Source organism: Zygotorulaspora mrakii, chromosome 4 (genome assembly GCF_013402915.1).
Source record: "Zygotorulaspora mrakii chromosome 4, complete sequence".
Classification (NCBI taxonomy): domain Eukaryota; kingdom Fungi; phylum Ascomycota; class Saccharomycetes; order Saccharomycetales; family Saccharomycetaceae; genus Zygotorulaspora; species Zygotorulaspora mrakii.
The window spans coordinates 691,423-712,314 of record NC_050722.1 but is presented as its reverse complement, the minus strand read 5'-3'; the positions used below and the strand labels follow the sequence as shown (position 1 = coordinate 712,314).

Below are 20,892 nucleotides of genomic sequence, written 5' to 3'. Positions count from 1 at the left end.
TTTAGTTTGCGAAGTTGTATCTCAGTGACGGTCAAGCTGTACTTGTAGAAGAATTTCATTTATATTGATAATGAGTGACGAGAACAAGTATGACAGTTTTAGGGAACGGGATTGTGGCACACTAAAACAGGGTGATGACGCCAATCGACCGGAACAAATAATAAAGAAAGATGGATCATCTACAGAAGTAGCTACTGGTGAATCCGACGCATGTATTGAGCTCGCGAACGGGCTTGATGGCAATCCTGGAGCCGAAAAGGCTAGTCATACTAAGGACGCTTCCACAAAACCATCACTAAGTACCCATGACGAGGTGGAAAATAACGAACAGAACACGTTCGAGCTACCAAGAGCACCAGGTACATTGAATGTCAACGCCCTGAATGGTCATTCCGAGGAGGATGACCGCACGCGCGATTTGTGCGAATATAGGTCAATGGACCCAAAGAAATCGCCCATTGACACACCCAAGGACACAACAGAAACAGCAATTTCTGCTTCATTAGACGAGCCAATACAGTTTACGCGAGTTTCATCCTCGTCTGCACTGAGTGGAATTTCCTCTTACGAAAATGAAGAACACTCGATCAAAAATTCGGAGCAGACCAACAATCCGGCAATAAAAAATGAAGGCATGGATAGCAGAACATTTACCAAATCCGGCGAAGAAGAGATTGAGGGTCAGAGTGCAGATGATAGACCTCCTACAAGCTCGGATCTCAAGAGCTCGGCGTACAATGGAATGAGGGACTTCTCTTCAGTGGGTGATCAAACAAATTCAACTATCAGAGCTTCCGAATCAGACCAACATGTAAACGGAACATTAATAGCTTCGACTACCAGTGAAAGTATTTTTGAACTATCCTCAGAACAGGCCAATACAAGTAGCAATAAGATCCCATTACTCCCCGTGAATAATTTAGATACGAAGCAACGAACCAGTTCGAAGACCAATACGCCCGTGACGACACCGAAAATCCCACAGCAAAATGCATCTGCGCCCATAGTAGGCCCTACACAAACTAGTGTTGCGAAAAGCTCGCCATTTAAAGCATTTACCAGTAAATCGGCTGTAAGGAGTCCTAGAAATATTTCTCCTCCATCATCTTCACCTGTTATTCAACCGCAAAGCAGAAATGAGTCCAGTAAAAGAAAAAGTAGCGGAAGCAGCAGGATGAAGGGTGTTTTCTCATCATTTGTTCAAAATATCAAACGAAATTCGCAAGGAGAGAAAAACAAAACCCCTAACGGAGTCAAGATATCAACTCCCTATAACGCCAAACACCTTCACCATGTTGGAATAGATATCAAAACTGGTGAATACACGGGTTTACCCGAAGAATGGGAAAGATTGTTGACATCGAGCGGTATAACAAAAAAGGAGCAACAACAGAATATGCAAGCTGTTGTCGATATTGTAAAATTTTATCAAGATGTGACAGAGGCAAGCGGAGAAGATAAAGTCTTCAAAACCTACAATGTTGGAAACGCTGGCTATAGTATTCATAACACACCCTCATTTAGAACGGGTTCAGGTAGTTTTGTAAACAAATTTTACACTCCCAGTGGCTCGTCGACGCCTGATCTTAGTCGGCAAACACCAAATTTGGCTCAAAGCTCCTCAATTCCTTCACCGCAAGTGAATGCTTACAGAACTCCACCAAACCCACCTTCTCCACCGTCTTCTCTAGGTGGGCCTGATTCGACAGAAAAGATTTCGAATGAAAAGTTTATACCCAGTAGGCCGGCCCCAAAACCACCCGTTCAAAGATCGAAGACGTCAACGTCAGCAGCGCATGCTTCCAAGACCACATCGTCCTCGATAACCGTTCCTAAAGACACTTCCGGCTCTTCACTTTCACTCGCATCTCGCCAAGCAAGTATCAAAAGAGAGGAACAACCGCTGCCTCCAATACCTCAAACATGTACTCAAGAAAATAGCAGTGATATAAATAATGAGACTCAAGACCTGAAAAATGTTACTTCTGCTGATAAAACGAACGGACATTCCAACGTATTGTCACGGGATGCTTCACGAAAAGCCAATGTTGCTCTAGCTGAGAAGAAAGCAGAAGAAAGAGAAAGAAAAACGAAACAACTATATGCTAAACTTTCACAAATATGCACTGATGGAGACCCAAGTAAAATATACTTGAACTTAACCAAGATTGGGCAAGGTGCATCAGGTGGTGTATATACTGCCTATGAAGTTGGCACGAATGCATCTGTAGCAATTAAGCAAATGAATCTAGAAAAGCAACCGAAAAAAGAATTAATTATTAACGAAATCTTGGTTATGAAAGGAAGTAAGCACAGAAATATTGTAAATTTCATTGATTCATATCTCTTAAGAGGAGACCTGTGGGTGGTGATGGAATACATGGAAGGTGGATCGTTGACCGATGTTGTAACCCATTGTATTCTAACAGAGGGACAAATCGGAGCTGTATGTCGCGAAACATTAGCTGGACTTAAGTTCTTACATTCTAAAGGTGTTATTCATAGAGATATAAAATCTGACAATATTCTTCTATCAATGGAAGGTGAAATCAAGCTCACTGATTTTGGATTTTGTGCCCAGATAAATGAAGTAAACCTCAAAAGAACGACTATGGTAGGAACACCCTACTGGATGGCTCCAGAAGTTGTTTCTAGAAAAGAATATGGACCAAAAGTCGATATATGGTCATTGGGAATTATGATTATAGAGATGATTGAAGGAGAACCCCCTTACTTGAATGAAACACCTCTCAGAGCCCTATATCTGATTGCAACCAATGGAACACCACAACTGAAAGAACCTGATAATCTCAGCCAGGAGTTGAAAAAGTTTCTTTCTTGGTGTTTAAATATTGATCCCGATGAAAGAGCAAGCGCCACTGAACTTTTGCATGACCAATTTATTTCCGAGTATGCTGATAAAAACGAATCTCTTGCGCCATTGGTTAAACTTGCCCGCATGAAAAAGATAGCTGAAAAGATGGAAGATGATGAGGCTGATGCATAGAGGTCATCATCACGGTAACTCGAATTATAGCCAAACAGCAGTTATGTTTGGTTGCACTTATGTAAAACTTATATTAATGGGAAGATAGTGTAGTTGTATTATTTAGCCACTCTGACGCGAGCACCGGCCAATGAAATGTGCATATTGCACAATGTTCACTTTCTATACATTATCGGTTATGTACTAAATCTCTGAAATGCTCATACTACTCAGGGAGCCCTCACTTTCTGACTCTTCTGAAGCCTTGTCGATTCCTCTTGGCGAGAGCGAATGGTCTTGTTTTTCCATTTCCTTTTCATTCATAAAAACCTTACTTTCAGCTTCTGAAAGTGTGACTTGGACGAAGAACATCTTAGCCTCATTATTGCCCTTATTACGGAAACTATACTGATTGAATGCTGGTATTTGAATTGAGGACCCTTTCGTGATTAAGAAGACATTTCCCGCTAGTGTTACTTCGAGGACGCCCTCAATGATATAAAAGGTAATAAAGGTGCGGTGAGAGTCACTTACTTTTTTATTACCTCGTACAGGCAGTTTGAGCATTCCGCTAGCAAAGTTTTCTTTGTATTTGTCAAACATTACTTCTAATGAAAAACGTTCTTCATCCGTTTCCTTTATCTGCTCTGACTGAGCTAGGTTTGGAGCAAATGCCACGATTTCTTTTGAGACCTTATCATTGGCATTATTAACGCTAGCCTCCAATATACCGTGCTTGAGCCACTCTGCAGTCTCTACCTTGCCTGAATTGATATCATCCAACAATTCAGTATTCGGGTCAAAAGCATCGCCATCAGGGAGCTTATTTTTTCTGGGTCGACCTCGCGGCTTGCCTGTGGGAATGTAATTGTAAGGTCTCGTTCTGACGGATTTTTTCCTTTTCTTCTTCCCTCTTCCTAATTCTTCTTCTTCGTCGTCATCATTCTGATCATAAGTAATAATTTTATCAATATCCAGTACCGGTTTTCCTGATTTTCTTTTATATACGACTTTCTCATTTCTCCAATACTCTAAAGGAGCTACTTTTACTCTTCGTGATCGCCTCAATCCATTCGCTCTACCCTCCGTTTCGGTATCGATGACTTCACGCGCCTGCTCTCGTATGGACTCTTCATCAGAATCGTAAATTTCTGTAGACAATTTAGCATCACCATATGTGTATTTCGGATGACTTAAGGATTGGCTTGATATTTCATCCCCATTATCAGTGTCATTTGAGTCGTTACTACTCTCATCATCTCTCTCGTCGTCATCATCATCATTACTATTTTCTTCCTCATTCAGTATAGACTCCCCTTCTACATAATCCCTATCTTCCTCACTTTCTAGGACGAAGTCATCGTCCAATTCATCCTCCAATAGGGCATTTTCAGATGTATTCAACGAAGTGAAATCTCTCGTATCTTCGTCATCATCATCAACTAGGTCTGGCACATCATTATAGAGATAGTCATTGAGCGGCTTTTCTGGAGTGAGCCTTATGGAACCTCTATCGATAGTTGTGTCGCGTCTAATCTTTGAATCTTTCGGTGTGAGATGAGCATCTTTGACAATCTCCTCATACTGGGAGTTATCGACTGGTAACAGATCTTCTTCGACTATACTAAGATGATTCTGTATTATGGAAGAATTCTGCCCATGAAACTGCTCGGTAGAACGGCGTGACGAGTCAAAATTGCTACTTTGAAGTCCTTTCAGTATGGGAGATTGATGTTCCGTATGAGATAAAACGTTATTTTTAGTGAGAGATGAGAGTAAAGATGACCTTCTGTTGTTTCCTTTTGAATTTATTAGGCTGGTATCATCATCCTTGAAGAAATCATCAATATTCTCCATACTATACTCATCTTTCTTGATATTTTCTTTCACATTTAAACCAGTCTTTCTTGACTGCACTCCTAACAGCATGTAATCCATCCTTATAAGAGCTCATAAAATTTTCACCTAACTGGACGATGCAGAAGTTTTAGCTCTGCCGTTACAAGTGTATACTCTCAAGTAGTGTTCTCACTTGCTTATTGCAGTTCTCTATATACGCGTGCGCCTTATGCCCATAGACTCAAAGTGGTAACTTGACAGAAATAAACAAAAACCTCATATAAATAGGAAAAAAAATTAAAAGATTGAACACTATATATATGTCGAACGTACATAATTGCTACCCAGTGAATAATTTTTGAGCATATTTCGAGAGCTTTAACGGTGCTGCGTATTCTCAGCTTTCACAATAAGAAGGGTCGAGGCTGCCGTAGCAAGTTCTACCTGCTTCCGTTGACAATCCGTATAGCGATCAAGCTCAAAGGTCTGAGGATGTAAAGTCGGATCATATTGTTTGCGCCAAAAGCATGGGAACACGAATATCATCTTGGAAAAATCTTGGTACGTAGCTCCGATCTAGCGATGTTCTTCAACGCTTAGCTTTTCGTTTCCTTCGATGGAGAAGTACGATCAGAATGATCAGAACAAGCCTTAAGCATACTGATCAAGCACTTATTCCATTTAATCCTAAGTTGATATACTGTGACCGGTATCCTTTCATCAAAGGTCCTGTTTTTTTTGTTATGCGTGTGCAGTACAATAGTTCAGATCTAAGTGAATTGACAGAGCTAAATTTGGGATATCACTGCTACTTCACTGGTTTTTTACCGGTGACAATGAAATACGAAGGCTCTTCCCAATAGAGGTAATTCTCCCGATCTAAAAACATTTTGACTCTTTTCCTCAAGACAGAAACGCCTCCCACGCTGTGGATTCCTCGCCCTGTGACTACTTCTACTGCAGATACATTAAATGCCTTGGATATAGATAATTTCTGTGCCTTGAGCTCTCTCTCCAATAATTCATGATTCCACCATTTCTTCAGACAGATTTTGAGGATCTGAATAGCATCTTCCGGTATAAACCCATGAAAATCTAACCTAGGTGCAATAAGGATTGTTTCAATCATTTCGCATCCTATTTTATAATGCTCTTCACTCTGGAAATCGCTGCATCGCAAGGCAATAGTGCCAGCAGAAGGGGTCTTTTGTTTAAAGGCCTTAGGGTAGCTGCTTGCCGTATGATGCTTATACCCAGCGCAATCCTTTGAAGCGTTCACTCTGCAATAGGTGTCTTTTGAAGCATTCAGGTCAATAATGAATAATATAACGGAAAGGGTTCTTTTCATGTCTCCATTATAAAACTTGAGAGCTTTCTTCAAGAAATCCCTACTTATGCATTTCACAATCGGATTTTCCGTGAGTATTTCACTGACCTTTTTTGTCTCTTCAGTGTTTGGATTGTATACATAAGGTGAACTTTGCATTGATTTATCGTTTCCATTGAGGTACCTCTTTTTCTCAAGAGCAGTAAATGAATTAGTCGCTTCGTGAGCATATCCATACGCTGATTGCACTCTGCCACCAGTAGTTGGTTTCCTGGTCAAAATTTTGCTATCATTTTTCTGTCTGGCATTGTGATCATTTTCGGCAGTCCAAATTATATTTATTATTGTTTTGCCCATGTTCATGAAATTGTTATAGTAGGACTTCATTGCGGTATCATTATCGACATTGGTATACTGCTGTACTATTTCCAGATAATTTGATGTTAGTTTCCAATCGTTTTTGTCTACGTCACGATATCTATTCCCTTTCTTGATTTGGCTTTCCAGCCTTTTCTGTTCGTTACCTTGCTCGACAGACAGGATATCAAAATTGAGTAAATCCCCAATAGTATCATCTAAGGAGTTTTTATTAGACTGCAAAGCAGTCGTAATTGCTTTGCGGTCAATGTTAGGAAACATGGCACCTAGTTCATCAACCGGTGTAAATTCCTGTTTCCTATTTACTTGAGGATCGACTCCCGCCACATCGGATTCTTTGAGAAGTGTTTCATGTCCCGTCAGCAATAGCTCACATGTTGCTGGTAGATTTTTGTTGCTTGACAGGAATGCCTTTTGTATTTCTGTTTGACTCTTATCAGGAAAAATATCGCATAATTCAGCTATTTTTTCTTCGTACTCGTTTATTTGACCTTCAGTATTGAAATTATTATTTATTATACCATCCATATTACTGCCATGCTAGTAGCAATTCTAATTGGAGGCTTCTGTGTGTTAATCAATATAGTTTGATTTACCAAACTTTTCATGAAGGTAGATATTTATTTGTCAAAGCGCTTAAGTTTCAATAAATTTTTGCCTTGAAAGACTTTTTTTTTTATTGCAACGGACTAGCAAAAACTAATTTAAAAAGAGCCGAACTAAACAAGAATTTAGATTACACTAAAAAAAATCGGTACTGTATATTAAGAGTTAGCACCAAGATAGAGTTTTGATACATTAGTTTATTACGTTGAGTAATCTTCAACCAGTTGACTATATACAAGTTGCATTTCATGCTTAACTACAAAATTAATTCTTGAAAAAAGTTATCATATTCCGCGTTATCCAAAATTTCTTGCCAACCTACGTTATAGCTTTGCCAAAAATCATCTGAAATCGTTTGCGCGATATCTTCTTGCTCTGAGAGTGATAGTGAGAGTGAGAGTGCTGGACCAGGCTGAGGGGCTTGTGCAGTTTCAGTGGCCTGAGCAATTTGCGCCGTTGGGCTTTTGTCTGTATTACAGTTGTTATCACTATTGATGTTCATCGAAGGGAGTGCAGTAATATAATCTGCAGTATCCAGTATATTCATGTTTAAACTGTTGTCAATATCGCTTTGAAATTTTTTGATGTTTTGCTGTAGTTCATTTGTCTTTTTGAATGATTCAAACGATGCATAATCTGAATTTGGTTGCTGATTTTTTGACTCGTTAATCCAATTATTTTCTGCATTTGTTCTACACTCCATGACTTTTTCTATAACTTTTCTACAAACTCTTTCAAAAGCAGCACCAATAACAAACACATGACTTCTTCTAGCTATTATTGCAAATTGTTGATTGTGAGGACCCATTAACCTATCAAAAGTCTCTAGAAAAAGTTTGAAAAAAGTTAAAAATGAAATATATGATTCATTTTGCACACGTAAGGTACTCAAATCACACTCTGTTGTCTGCAGATTTTTCTTTGAACACATTAGCCCACTTTCAAACAGTGTTAATGAATTATAGGCTAATGAATAAAATACAATGATTGCTCTAAAGGGCAATCCATGCACAATAGAAAATGAATGACAAAGATATGGCGGAACAAATTTATAATTTAGGTCTAATCGTTCGGGGAAAATTTTCTTATCCAATTCGAATGAGTATAACAGGATATTGACATATAATGAGAACGAGATTAAACTTGCTTTCATCACTCCATTTTTTAAACCAATACCTATTTCGTTAAAAGCCAAATATCTTAGGCAATAGAATGTTATTAAGAGGGAAACAGTCTGAGCGAGTAATCTTGCCTTGCGTAGATGAATAATAGTAGTTAAACTTTTACCTGTGAATTCACTCAACGGTGGAAATTCATTTTCAATAAAATTTATCAGTGTTTCGCAATGATCACCCAGTGGTGGCTTTTTATCTTTATTGTGAATATCGGATAACATACGACGAGTCATAAGTATGAATCTTTTGAATGTGTCATAAAAAGTCCTGGAAGAATCATTATTGAGAAAAACAGAATCATCTATTTCATCATCACTTATTCTTAACGGTCTGCCAATTTGAATAGAAATATCGCAATCAGCAAATAAAATCCACAACCACAATTTTTGTAAAGTTTCTAGACTGCCAACAACAGACTCCTGGCCTTTGTAAAGTATTTTGATATTACGGTTTAAGCCTATAGCGGTAGAAGATGCTATTGCGTCATCGATTACCAACATATTATGAGAGCCATCACCACCAGTAAACCCATATTTTAATCGGTAATGGAATTTAACGACTAAAAATTGCACTCTTTCAATGTATAGAGCTTTTGCTGTACTGAGACCTGATAAATGAACAGAAAAATTTTCAATTTCTGTTGGTAACTCTGATTGATAATGAGTTGTTGCCAAAATCATTAAAATAACGCCTATTTTATAGTAATTTTTCTTTTCATTGGCAACTAAAGCAATAATTGGTCTTTCATGATTGAGATTTGGTGATGGTTTACCAGGAATAAAAGCCGATTTAAAATCGTTTTTAACTTTAAATTTATCAAGAACATCCGAAGCTTCAAAAAGTGTATCGTTGGAAAAAAAAAAATCAATGAGTGAATCAATTTTTTCAAAAGTAGGCAAGCAGGAGCAAACTAGACTTTTTAAATTGATTTCTGAATTAATTCCACAATCGCTACCACAGTCGCTATTTCCAAAGTTACGGGGTTTCTCTAGTGGTTGCTCAACACATTTCATTTCTTTTAGCATTGTGTAGTTAGTTTCCTTCTTCCATTTAGCTCTTGCAGCTTTTACTTTTAACCAAACTTGACGAAATTTATCCAGCATTGCCCATTTTCCCTTTGCGATAAAAATTCTTGTTGAAGTTGGACCATATAAAATTCTTCTACCACTCTCTTTACATTGCAATGTAAAATAATCTTTTAAAATGTTTCCGTTTGTATTTTCATGCAATTGTGATCGCGTCAAAGTGACATAGTCTGTTTTCCTATTACCATAAGAACTTTGATTATAGATAGAAACCTCAAAAGAATCTTTGGAACGATAGTGATCAATAGGAGCGCTTTCTTCAGTAGAATTTGTAGGAATGTTTGTGCCGCTATTCGCCGACAAGACGCTTTCCTTCACAATCGCTCCATTGTCTTCGAGCTGTTTTTGTAACTGATTCAGTCTTTCCATTAATGGGATGGTGGATTCCATTATGGACTCCGACTTTTCCTTTCTGTACACACTGCCATTTCCGCCTTCGTCATTGAACCCACCATCTGACGTGGTCCTGGCTGTACCAGCGACGGCTCCGCAAGGAATTCCTGCGCCACCCAGCTTGCTGACACCGCCACTACCGGAACAGCTGGAGCCGCTGTTATCCAATTCATTTTCAAAGCCCGTGTTGTAGACACATTCTTTATGATTTCTAGCTTTACATGTGGAGCACATAGGCTTCTGTTGGTCACATCGTAGTTTTCTCTTGCGACAAAATGCGCACGATTTGATTGCCTTACGCCTTCTTTTCTTGACCGTGCCGTTACCATCCGCACTGCCCTCGCCACCGGTTTCCGCCACTCCCTTGGACGTTCTTTTACGAAAGACTTCGTTACTAGCAGCCCCAATATGCGTGTCATTTAGGTTGGAGTTGTAGTTTTCTATACCGGGAGAATCCTTATTGCCGCCGTACGAGCTTTCAGTGCTATTGCTCCCATGGCCTGAATGTAAATTTGTAGCCATAATTCGAACGTTTCCACGTACACCTGTTGACTGAAAGAGGCGAGTTACCTACTCATCAAATGACGAAGAAGACCGATACAGGAAAATGCAGTAGCAGCAACTCTAACACTGTCTTGCTCCGATTTCTATTCGCTGGATACCTTGTTATATATAACTTTTAAATGCTTGTAGCTGTAGGTTAACACATATGCATATCAACATACCTTAAAAACCTGGGTGGTGATGATGATTCACAATACATATCGCATCCCATCACTCAAGACGAAAACCACCCTAGAGTGCATACTGCTGAAAGCGCAAGAACAAGTGGAAGAAGGGGCCGCAACGTGAGCACAAAGCTGACGCTGAACAATTGCCACTCGCGAAAGTGGCTGAGATCTACCAGGAATGCACACATTCAGCGACTGCGCTGTCAAAGCAGAGCCGAGAGCTGAGAATGCTCATACATCTTGGCGCTCTTCAATCACCACGGCGTGTTCGCATGCGCGGCGCCTACTTGTTTGACTAATAAACATTGATTTGCACGCATACCTGAAGGCATTTTGGCAAGCCCTTTAAATCCGTCAAGTGACTGTGCAGCTGCATCTCTTTTTCGTTTGGTCTGATATTTTTTTTCACGTGTTCTTTTTCGTTTTTCGCTGTTTGCTGTCTGGAGCAGAGGCAATACAAAGAAGACTCAGATGAGATGAGATGCGATCGGACGGACCTGGTGGTAAGCTGAGACCAGAGGTGACCAAGCACAGCTATGTCTGAAAGGAAATCCATCAACAAGTACTACCCACCGGACTACAACCCACTGGCAGCCGAAAATGCGGTCCAGAAGGCCGCGAAGAAACTCAAAAGCAAGAACAGGGACTCGATCACCATTCGACTAATGACACCGTTCAGCATGCGCTGTCTGAAATGCTCAGAGTACATTGCAAAAAGCCGGAAGTTCAACGGCAAGAAAGAGCTGGCGAAGGAGAGATACCTTGACACCATCAAGATCTACAGGTTTTCCATCAAGTGCCCGAGATGCAACAACGTGATCTGTTTCAGGACCGATCCGAAGAGCGCCGACTACGTGATGGAACTGGGCGGCAAGAGAAACTACGAACCAGCTACCGCCGCGACGGGGGCCGATAAGATCGAAAGCGTCAAGGAAACGCTGGAGAGACTCGTCGACGCACAGAAACGGGCAGAAATCGGCAACGACGCAGACGACAAAATGGAGGTCCTGGAGAAAAGACTGATGAAGCTGGAAAGGGAACGAGAAGCAGACGAAGAGCTCGAGCTTGTCAAACGCCTCAACGACGTGAGAAGAGCCAACGAGTCGAAGCTAGCGCACCAGGAGGACGAGGTGCCGACAGACGACGCAGACGCGGACCTGGATCAGCTGGCTGAAGCAGCATTCGCTAAACGCAGGTCCGCGCCACAACCACACACCACGGCCCCGTCCCACCAGCGCGTCGCCAAGATAGCTGGCCTCACCAAGAAGAAGAAGAAGAACCCACTCGGAGTGACAATCAAAAAACGTTGATCGTCACCCACCTGCGATGTCGTCTCATACGGAACTCGTCGTTTTTCCCCATCGCTCCGCCAACAAGCTGCCGCAACACAAACATATAAATATACACACACGCGACCTGGCCTGCGATGCCGTGACACAACAGGCCCATCGACCCAGCAGCCGCCAGAATGAGCTACCCCTACGAGTGTGCGACCGAGGTCCCCGAGACGCAATACGAGCAGTTCGACCAAGCCAACTTCGCCTTCATCCAATGGAAGACCGCCACCGAGACCCCCAAGGGACGTGTGCTGATTGTCCACGGGTTCTGCGAGCACTGCAAGATCCAGCACAGACTGATGGACAACCTGGCCCAGAACGGCTACGAATCGTTCACCTTCGACCAGCGCGGCGCAGGGCTCACCTCGCCGGGCAAATTAAGGGGCCGCACCGACGAACACCACACCTTCAAAGATCTGGACCATTTCGTCGAGAAGAATCTGGAACAGTGCCGCGAGAACAACACACCACTGGTGCTGTTCGGCCACTCGATGGGCGGCGGCATTGTGCTGCAGTATGCAGCACACGGCCGCTTCCGCAGCCGCGTCGCCGCCTTCAGCTGCACCGGCCCGCTTATCTTGCTGCACCCGCACTCGAGACCGAGCAGACTGGTGTCCCTGCTGTCGCCGCTCCTGGCCAAATGTCTGCCATCCTTCCAGATCGACACCGAACTAGACCTCGACGGAATCACCAGCGACAAACGCTACCAGGACTTCCTGAAACACGACATCCCCCTGAGCACCCCGTTGATCGGCACTCTGAGACAAATCTACGATTTCCTCAAGCGGGGAGAGGCGCTGTATGAGAACCGGGGCGGCCACATCAGCGCCAATTTCATCCGGGACCGACCCGTGCTCGTCATGCACGGAACCGACGACACCATCAACGACCCTGCGGCTTCCAAACACTTTGTCGAGACAGTTTGTCCAGCGGAGGACAAGACCCTCAAATTGTACCGGGAGGCCAAACATTCGATATTGTCATTGGAGACGGACGACGTGTTCCGCACCGTGTTCGATGACTATCTGGCCTGGCTAAATAGATGTTGTGTATCGAAGTAAGAAGCCGCGCTTGTAGTGCTCAGCAACCAGATCACGCAGATCGCAGATCGTAGGGGACAGGAGGGCCAGGAGGGACAAATGCAGCGGGGCGGGGAGAGGGCGTGGCCCAGGAGGCACCGACGATCCAGAACCTGTGCCACGCGCGTCCGTTGGCCCTGCTGGCGCGAGGCCCAAAGTCGCAGCCCGGCGGTCTCCAACGGTCTCCAAGCGCAGCTCTGTGCCGCAAAAGAAAAAATTAGTCGGTCGATGGCCTCCCGTTTCTTTTTCGGTTGCTGCTTATCTGTTCTGGCTTATCCCCTTCTCGTCCGCTGCGCGTCGCGCAGCGGACTCTCGGCAACGGAACGCGGGATCGCGACGGCCCGTCGAAACCAAACAGCAATCTGGCCCACGTCGTTTCTTTTTTGCTCGCTCACCCACAAAAAGCTCGATTTTGGCTTTTATCGCAGCAGCGCGCTGTTCGATGCATTCTGAGAATCCATTCCGCGTCTGGCTTCGCGAACCTGGGCTGGGCGCTGGGTGTTCCCAAAGCGCACTGTGGTTACAGCGGCGTGTGGTTCCACCAACGGCATCGGGGCGTATGTCGTGATAACGGTCAAGACTTTGTCCTTTTGCTCTATTCGCAGGAACAGCAGAAACACGGAAGGAATGAACAGGAGAGATATCAAGGAAACAAGGTTTTGACGGTTCTGCATCCCCAGGAGATTTTCGAACGCAAACAAGGGGCACCATTGGATTTGTATTTTTCCTGGCTTCAAGCATATACACATACACATACATATACATATAAATATATGTGTGCGTGTGTGGGGTGGTAGGAAGAATTGTGTTTCAGAGGTAGCTTGCAACACAGGTTGACGAGACTCAACAAAGAAGGCACTGGTTAAGTGTAGTTTAGTATGGGCAAAGAATTCAGTAATGAGATGTTCTCGTTGAACATCTTCGAAAGGGCGGTGCAGGATCCATGTTGCGACGGCTGCGACCACGAGGACGGGCGCTGCTACGAGAGAAGCGAGCACGGCGACGGGGACGAGGAACACGACCCTCTCGAGGAGCGGAGCGGGGGCGGCGGCACCAAGTGTGTTCGAAATGCGCTGGTGCGCCACCAGTCGTCGCCCGCCATGCAGACGTCGCAGCCGGCGAGGCGGCGGGCGAATAGCGCCACGTTGATCCGGCAGATATCGCGGCAGTCGACGCTGGACGTGGTAGCGCCAGCGGGGATGTCGATCGAGGAGGGCCAGCCGATGGAGTTCGTACCACAGCGGCAGCAGCAGCAGCAGCAGCAAACTCCGTCGCCGACTCCCACGCAGCAGCAAACTCCGTCGCCGACTCCCACGCTGCAGCGCACGCGGTCGTCGTGCGCTTGTATTCCAACTCATCTGTATGGACTTGAAAAATACGTTTCGTCGGTCTTGGACGCGCTGTCGACGGGCGACTATCAGGATGTGCCGGAGTCCCTGACGGCTGCGGAGTCTGCGGTTTCGTCTCCGCTGTCAAGCCAATCGTCGTCTTTCTCGAAGCCGCAGTGCGACTCGAGGAAGAAATCGTTCATCGAAACGTCACTGGCCAAGTCATTTTCACAATAGTTTTCAACGCCGCCGGCGCCTCCCGCATTGCGCTCTAATTCTATCACAATATCAACATTACACTACATCAAATTACATTGCATTGAGCTGCATCGGATCTAATTTGCGGCTCACCGGGGCTCCCCCTCTACATTTTCGAATCTTAATTATCTACATGATACGTACTGTGATCTTTTCAACTATTTAAATCAAGACATCGCTCGATACGAAGCATCTTTTTTTTTCGAACTACTTGCTGAAAATCATAAAGCAGAAAGCTGTGAGTTTCATTCAGGCCATATGGCTCCGATGACATCTGGGTGAACCACTCAAAGACGTCGAACGATCGAATATGTACCGCCAGGGTAGCGACGCTGACTCGGAGGTCAATGAATACGAAGATGAGATCAATGAGATGATGAACGAGGTTGATCCGCAACTGAACACTGAGCGAAGTCTGGTTACTTCTGAGCATGCGTGCGCTTACTGTGGTATCGACTCACCAACCTCTGTGGTCAGGTGTTACACCTGTCGTAAGTGGTTCTGTAACTCTAAGCACGGCTGCTCAAGCTCGCATATCGTTAACCATTTGGTTCTGTCTCACCATAATGTCGTTTCTTTGCATCCGGATTCTGATTTAGGTGATACTGTGCTGGAATGCTATAATTGCGGTTGCAAGAACGTGTTCCTGTTGGGGTTTGTTTCCGCAAAGAGAGAAGCGGTGGTTGTATTATTATGTCGTATCCCTTGTGCCCAGACGAAGAACGCTAACTGGGACACAGATCAGTGGCAACCTTTAATCGAAGATAGACAGTTGTTGAGTTGGGTCGCCGAAGAACCTCCAAATGAAGATAAGTTGAAGGCAAGACTGATCACCCCGTCACAAATGTCTAAACTGGAAGCAAAGTGGAAATCAAATAAAGATGCAACCTTGAATGACATCGAAATATCCGAAGAACAGGAGGAAATCCCGCCAACATTGCTGAGATACCAAGATGCTTATGAATATCAAAGAACCTATGGCCCTCTGATCAAGCTGGAGGCCGACTACGATCAACAACTGAAGGAGTCACAGGCATTAGAACACATTTCAGTCACGTGGTCACTCGCGTTGAATAATAGGCGTCTAGCATCATTCGCATTATCCACATTCGAATCGAATGAGCTAAAGGTGGCTGTTGGTGATGAAATGCTTCTTAGATATTCAGGGTTGCAACATCCAGAATGGGAGGGTAGAGGGTATATCGTTAGATTACCAAGTAGTTTTCAGGATGAATTTACCCTTGAATTAAGGCCAAGCAAAGTACCACCACCGATTCATCTAGGTACCGGGTTTACAGCTGAGTTCATTTGGAAAGGTACGTCTTATACCAGGATGCAGGATGCTTTGAAAAAATTCGCTGTTGATAAAAAATCAGTTTCCGGATTTTTATATTATAAAATCTTAGGTCATGAAATTGTTGATATTGATTTTAATGTTCCTTTGCCAAAAGAATTCTCAATACCGGCATTTGCACAGTTGAATGCATCACAATCGTATGCTGTTGAGAATGCTCTTCAAAAGCCATTATCTTTAATTCAAGGTCCACCAGGTACAGGTAAAACAGTTACTTCAGCAACAATCGTCTATCATTTATCCAAACTACATAAGGATCGTATCCTTGTATGTGCTCCATCAAATGTTGCGGTTGATCATTTAGCTTTGAAACTAAGAAATCTTGGACTTAAAGTTGTTAGGGTCACTGCAAAGAGCAGAGAAGACGTGGAAAGCTCGGTTTCTGATATTGCACTACACAATTTGGTTGGAAGGTCATCACAAGGTGAATTGAAAAAGTTATTAAAGTTGAAAGAAGATGTTGGAGAGTTATCATTAAGAGATACAAAGAGATTTGTTAAATTAGTCAAGAAAGCAGAATCTGAAATTCTGAAAAAAGCTGATGTTGTTTGTTGTACTTGTGTCGGTGCTGGCGATAAGAGATTAGATACTAAGTTTAGTACCGTTTTGATTGATGAAAGTACGCAGGCTTCTGAACCTGAATGTTTAATTCCAATAGTGAAAGGGGCAAAACAAATTATCTTAGTTGGTGATCATCAACAATTAGGTCCTGTTATATTGGAACGTAAAGCTGGTGATGCGGGGTTAAACCAGTCATTATTTGAAAGATTCATCTCATTAGGCCACGTTCCTATTCGCTTAGAAGTTCAATACCGTATGAATCCTCATTTAAGTGAATTACCAAGTAATATGTTTTACGAAGGTAGTTTACAAAATGGTGTAACCATAGAACAACGTACCGTAAAAAATAGCTCATTTCCATGGCCTATCCATGACGTCCCAATGATGTTTTGGGCTAATTATGGTAGAGAAGAAATATCTGCTAAAGGTACTTCGTATCTAAACAGAATAGAAGCAATGAACTGTGAAAAAGTAATAACAAGACTATTTAAAGACGGTGTTAAACCTGAACAGATTGGTGTTATAACCCCTTATGAAGGTCAAAGAGCTTTTATTTTACAGTACATGCAAATGAATGGTTCATTGGATAAAGAACTGTATATTAATGTGGAAGTCGCATCCGTTGATGCATTTCAAGGTCGTGAGAAGGATTATACAATTCTATCATGTGTTCGTGCAAATGATCAACAGGTGATTGGTTTCCTAAGTGATCCACGTCGTCTAAATGTGGGTCTAACTCGTGCAAAATATGGATTAGTGATATTAGGTAACCCTAGTGCACTGTCAAGAAATATTATCTGGAATAATCTTCTATTACATTTTAGAGAGAAAGGTTGCTTAGTTGAAGGTTCTTTGAATAATTTACAATTATGCACGGTACAACTAACGCGAAATCACCCGAAAAGAAATCAAAAAGATAGATATGCATTCAATTTGGGCGCAGGAGCCAGTGAATTTCCCAGCTATCAGGATTTTGATACTCAAAGTTTAATGTCTTTTGGTCAAGCCGAAACTTTTAACAATGCTACCAAAGAATTATCCTCTTATCTAAATAATCAACTTTGGAGTACTGAAAACCCCGCTGGCCGTCGCGATAGAGCAAATCCTGCAAATGGATCACATAACATGCATTCGCAGCTACACGATGGAGAAGAACTTCTATCAGATGAGCTTCGCAAAGGTTTGAACTCACTTCATATTTAAATAGCTGAATTCACTTTCATTTTTGAATTTATAATTCCATTTAAAAATATTAACATCAAAATATACTACAGAATTTGGAAACACATTTTATTTTTATGCTCCCGTTCGCTCTATTATTCTTATTGTAAGTCCTTCTGAACTTACGTTCCTCTTTTGAACCATCTTTTTATCACACTGGTGCTTTCTTGCCTTTTTGTGTCTTCAGAACTTTTTGTTAGCTTTCTTTGTATCTTTGTAGATTTAAGTCTCGAGAAGCCTCTTGTCTTGACTGATGGAGAATTCCAAGAAGACGATGCGCTAGATCCTTCCGCATACTCAATCCTTGGATCCGGAATGAGACTTTCTAATAAAGGGCATCTCCCAGTGGTGAGGTCAAATAGCCTCTTATGTGCTTCGTTTTTATCAAATTTAGCGTTTCCATCGACAAAAACCTTCAAATCTTTATTGTAATATGAGTTTTTAATTAGGTATTGAGTATGATTTACCCTTTCCTTTATTTCTTGTGCGGGTATTTCATAATCAGAGAACACTTGTTTCAGATGCTCACTTCGATTTATGAGCAATATCGATTCTTGTTCAAGCACTTTCATCCTAGCGGAATCATCTTTAAAACTTTGCTGAAGATATTCGTTCGGTACAGGACTTGAACTATTTTCCTTCTCCAGGTATTTCATTAAATCAGAGCCGAATACTTCAGTGTTATTGTTGGTTATCTTTTCAAATTCTAATTCTCCTATATCTAGTACTTTATGTTCCGATGATACTTCCAGATGAGCAACATTTTTTGTTATTTGCTCTATACTAACACTTTGCAATATTTTAGGATCACCATCCCTTTCAGTTGCAACTGTTGCCAATGCAGTAAACAGCTCTGTTTCACGTAAATACCTATCAATGAGGTAAGGATTGCTGGGCAAATCAATCAGACAATCCTCATTCATTGTCAATTTAGGTCTGGACAAACTGCTACTTAATTTCAAAGTTTTTGGTGAAAAATCCAATTTTTTCTGAGTCACTTTATCAACATAATCTAGAACCTCTTCTTTATGGGCTCCAATGAAATCATTCAACTCTACCATATAGGGCTCCTTTTTACCAAAGTATGTGACAATTGATAGGTTGAGAAGTACTTTGCTCACTAGCGTAAGTGTTCTTCTGGGGGTATCATCCAAATGACTTCTAACGAAATCAAAAAGTTTGGGATTCAAAATGACTGGACAAAAGAATCGTAAAAATAATAAACTGGAAACGCAATGGACGATAGTGTTCGAATTTTCACCCATGCAAATTAACTCAACTTTTGTACGGAAAGTCTTCATTTGTGTTTTTATCGACATTGGAAGATCATTACTTGTTTTGTATATTGTAACCCAAATGCTCTCAACCAAATTTAGGAGGGTTTCCCGATTCTTCTCCAATATTTTTCTTTTCCGTTCTGGATCTGGTTCGTCTATTCTGCTTGGATCAACTTCACACGATATCCTGTCATAAACAATCTGCCTCAATATGCTTCCTATAGAATTATCCAAATATTCCTTGCCAATGCGGTAAAAATACTTTTCCATTGATTTTGTTAGTGCCGAGTTCCCTCTAAATAGCGTGCTGTAAATATGCGAAGACGTTTTGTTATTTATTGTATTTCTTGTAATGGAGCCATCAACATCAACCAATTCTCTATCAATCAGAGCTGAAAGCCACGCGTTTTCCTTACCAATTGCCTGAAATATGTCTAGCAGCACCATCGCAAAATCTTCAAATTTGAAATCATATGCAAATGAAGAATCATTCACGTAGTTTGCAAGACTTCTATGACAGTCCTCAGATAAAATTCTCTCAAACGTGGTGAAATTTACAGATGGAAGCACAAAATTTAGACTTGATGTTATCTTGATGCACAGCGTTCCTATTTTTATCTTTTTATCTTGCGGACTCAAAACAGGTAACCTGGTTTCCTTGCTTAAGCTACCGTCACATATTGATTCTTGGGATAATTCAATGACCCCAATTGTTTTATCAGTTCTATTCTTTTGACTTCCCTTTTCCTTAATTTCAATTCTCAACTTATCAATTCTAGTAGATTCATGGAACATAAACTCTTCTCTCCAAAAAGGGGTGAAACTGCCGGAAACTATCGGAGTCCTTGCCCAAATACGGTCCCACAAAAGACATTCGACATACAAGGTTGGGCTGTGGGGCATTAGATCGGATCTCGTAAAAGAACCTTCAATAATCGATACTTTGAAACGATTTGAAACACGAAGTCTGTTAGAGTCATGACTGCCTATAAGTGAAATGCTCTCTGCGAGAGCAAAAGATTTTAGTGCAACTATCCAATCCTCTACATCTATCGTCAGAGGAAATTTGAATACAACTCCGCTACTCCTCCTCTGTGTACGCCCGTTAAGAATAAACCTACAGGCACTCGAGAGATTGAGTTGTTCCCTCAATTTGGGAAGGACCCCCATAAATAAAAAATTGTCACAATTCAATGAGGAATCAACCAATCTGATCTCAGACCTTGTTAAAATGGTAATATCAAATGAATATATTAAAGAACCATCACTTTGCAGGTGCAGGTCAAGAATACCGTTAGACTTCAAAACTCCCATGGCTGGAAACCATCCTTCTTCTGCATCAGTCTCGGAAAAGAAACTGGGCCTACTCAATTGCAAAACCCCAATGTTTTTTGACTGTGGTAAAGGTCCATATACAAAAAGCTGGGAAACCAAAAGTTTAGTAGGATTCCTTTCCTCAGGTGCAGATGGAGCTTTCAGTAAAGTTTTGCTGAAAACACCTTCAGGCTTTAGTGCACTCCACCATAACAACGAAAAAAATAGCGATTCAAAAGTGCTTGGATCTTCAACACGAAGGTACTGCGCCTGTTGCGCTTTTAACTCCACCTTGATTGTTGGTAGTGAGTCTTCATTACCTTCGATCAATTGAAGTACACAGCTCTGCAAATGTTCAATAATAGCTTTCGTCCTAACATTCTCAAATATAAAAGTATCATCTTCAATGCAGGATGATGTAAGTGTCGCTGAATCTAAACGATATCTCAGTGATCCATGTTCGGTAATCTCCAAGTGTTGCAATCTCCAATGCCCTTCAACCAAACTTTCACACCACTGAACTTGACCCTTGAATGTCCCGTTGTATGTCTGAACTCCCGATAAAATTGTCCTCAGCTCCATTGTATTCGAAGAGAAAGATCGCTCTGTCGCTTTGTGCAAAAGGTCCGCATTACCCATGATT

General features: G+C 42.0%; 10 protein-coding genes across 10 annotated transcripts; 5 read left to right on the top strand and 5 right to left on the bottom strand.

Moving 5' to 3' along the window:
* Positions 1–70: 70 nt before the first annotated feature.
* Positions 71–3,007, top strand: STE20 (mitogen-activated protein kinase kinase kinase kinase STE20; the record flags this gene model as incomplete). The annotated part of the gene is made up of 1 exon (XM_037288485.1): positions 71–3,007. One exon carries the CDS (start codon positions 71–73, stop codon positions 3,005–3,007), a length of 2,937 nt encoding a protein of 978 aa, XP_037144380.1.
* A 183-nt stretch (positions 3,008–3,190) lies between these two features.
* Positions 3,191–4,924, bottom strand: MIF2 (Mif2p; the record flags this gene model as incomplete). Its single annotated transcript, XM_037288484.1, has 1 exon — positions 3,191–4,924. One exon carries the CDS (start codon positions 4,922–4,924, stop codon positions 3,191–3,193), a length of 1,734 nt encoding a protein of 577 aa, XP_037144379.1.
* Positions 4,925–5,633: 709 nt separating this feature from the next.
* On the bottom strand, positions 5,634–7,058 carry CUE2 (Cue2p; the record flags this gene model as incomplete). Its single annotated transcript, XM_037288483.1, has 1 exon — positions 5,634–7,058. The coding sequence occupies one exon, from the start codon at positions 7,056–7,058 to the stop codon at positions 5,634–5,636; it is 1,425 nt and encodes a 474-aa protein (XP_037144378.1).
* Positions 7,059–7,392: 334 nt separating this feature from the next.
* HG535_0D03570 (uncharacterized protein) lies at positions 7,393–10,311 on the bottom strand (the record flags this gene model as incomplete). Its single annotated transcript, XM_037288482.1, has 1 exon — positions 7,393–10,311. One exon carries the CDS (start codon positions 10,309–10,311, stop codon positions 7,393–7,395), a length of 2,919 nt encoding a protein of 972 aa, XP_037144377.1.
* Positions 10,312–11,056: 745 nt separating this feature from the next.
* Positions 11,057–11,830, top strand: YJU2 (mRNA splicing protein YJU2; the record flags this gene model as incomplete). The annotated part of the gene is made up of 1 exon (XM_037288481.1): positions 11,057–11,830. The coding sequence occupies one exon, from the start codon at positions 11,057–11,059 to the stop codon at positions 11,828–11,830; it is 774 nt and encodes a 257-aa protein (XP_037144376.1).
* Positions 11,831–11,988: 158 nt separating this feature from the next.
* On the top strand, positions 11,989–12,918 carry YJU3 (acylglycerol lipase; the record flags this gene model as incomplete). The annotated part of the gene is made up of 1 exon (XM_037288480.1): positions 11,989–12,918. One exon carries the CDS (start codon positions 11,989–11,991, stop codon positions 12,916–12,918), a length of 930 nt encoding a protein of 309 aa, XP_037144375.1.
* A 276-nt stretch (positions 12,919–13,194) lies between these two features.
* On the bottom strand, positions 13,195–13,701 carry HG535_0D03540 (uncharacterized protein; the record flags this gene model as incomplete). Its single annotated transcript, XM_037288479.1, has 1 exon — positions 13,195–13,701. The coding sequence occupies one exon, from the start codon at positions 13,699–13,701 to the stop codon at positions 13,195–13,197; it is 507 nt and encodes a 168-aa protein (XP_037144374.1).
* A 113-nt stretch (positions 13,702–13,814) lies between these two features.
* On the top strand, positions 13,815–14,501 carry HG535_0D03530 (uncharacterized protein; the record flags this gene model as incomplete). The annotated part of the gene is made up of 1 exon (XM_037288478.1): positions 13,815–14,501. One exon carries the CDS (start codon positions 13,815–13,817, stop codon positions 14,499–14,501), a length of 687 nt encoding a protein of 228 aa, XP_037144373.1.
* A 331-nt stretch (positions 14,502–14,832) lies between these two features.
* Positions 14,833–17,640, top strand: NAM7 (ATP-dependent RNA helicase NAM7; the record flags this gene model as incomplete). Its single annotated transcript, XM_037288477.1, has 1 exon — positions 14,833–17,640. One exon carries the CDS (start codon positions 14,833–14,835, stop codon positions 17,638–17,640), a length of 2,808 nt encoding a protein of 935 aa, XP_037144372.1.
* A 140-nt stretch (positions 17,641–17,780) lies between these two features.
* BUD2 (GTPase-activating protein BUD2) lies at positions 17,781–20,888 on the bottom strand (the record flags this gene model as incomplete). The annotated part of the gene is made up of 1 exon (XM_037288476.1): positions 17,781–20,888. The coding sequence occupies one exon, from the start codon at positions 20,886–20,888 to the stop codon at positions 17,781–17,783; it is 3,108 nt and encodes a 1,035-aa protein (XP_037144371.1).
* Between the last annotated feature and the right edge of the window lie 4 nt (positions 20,889–20,892).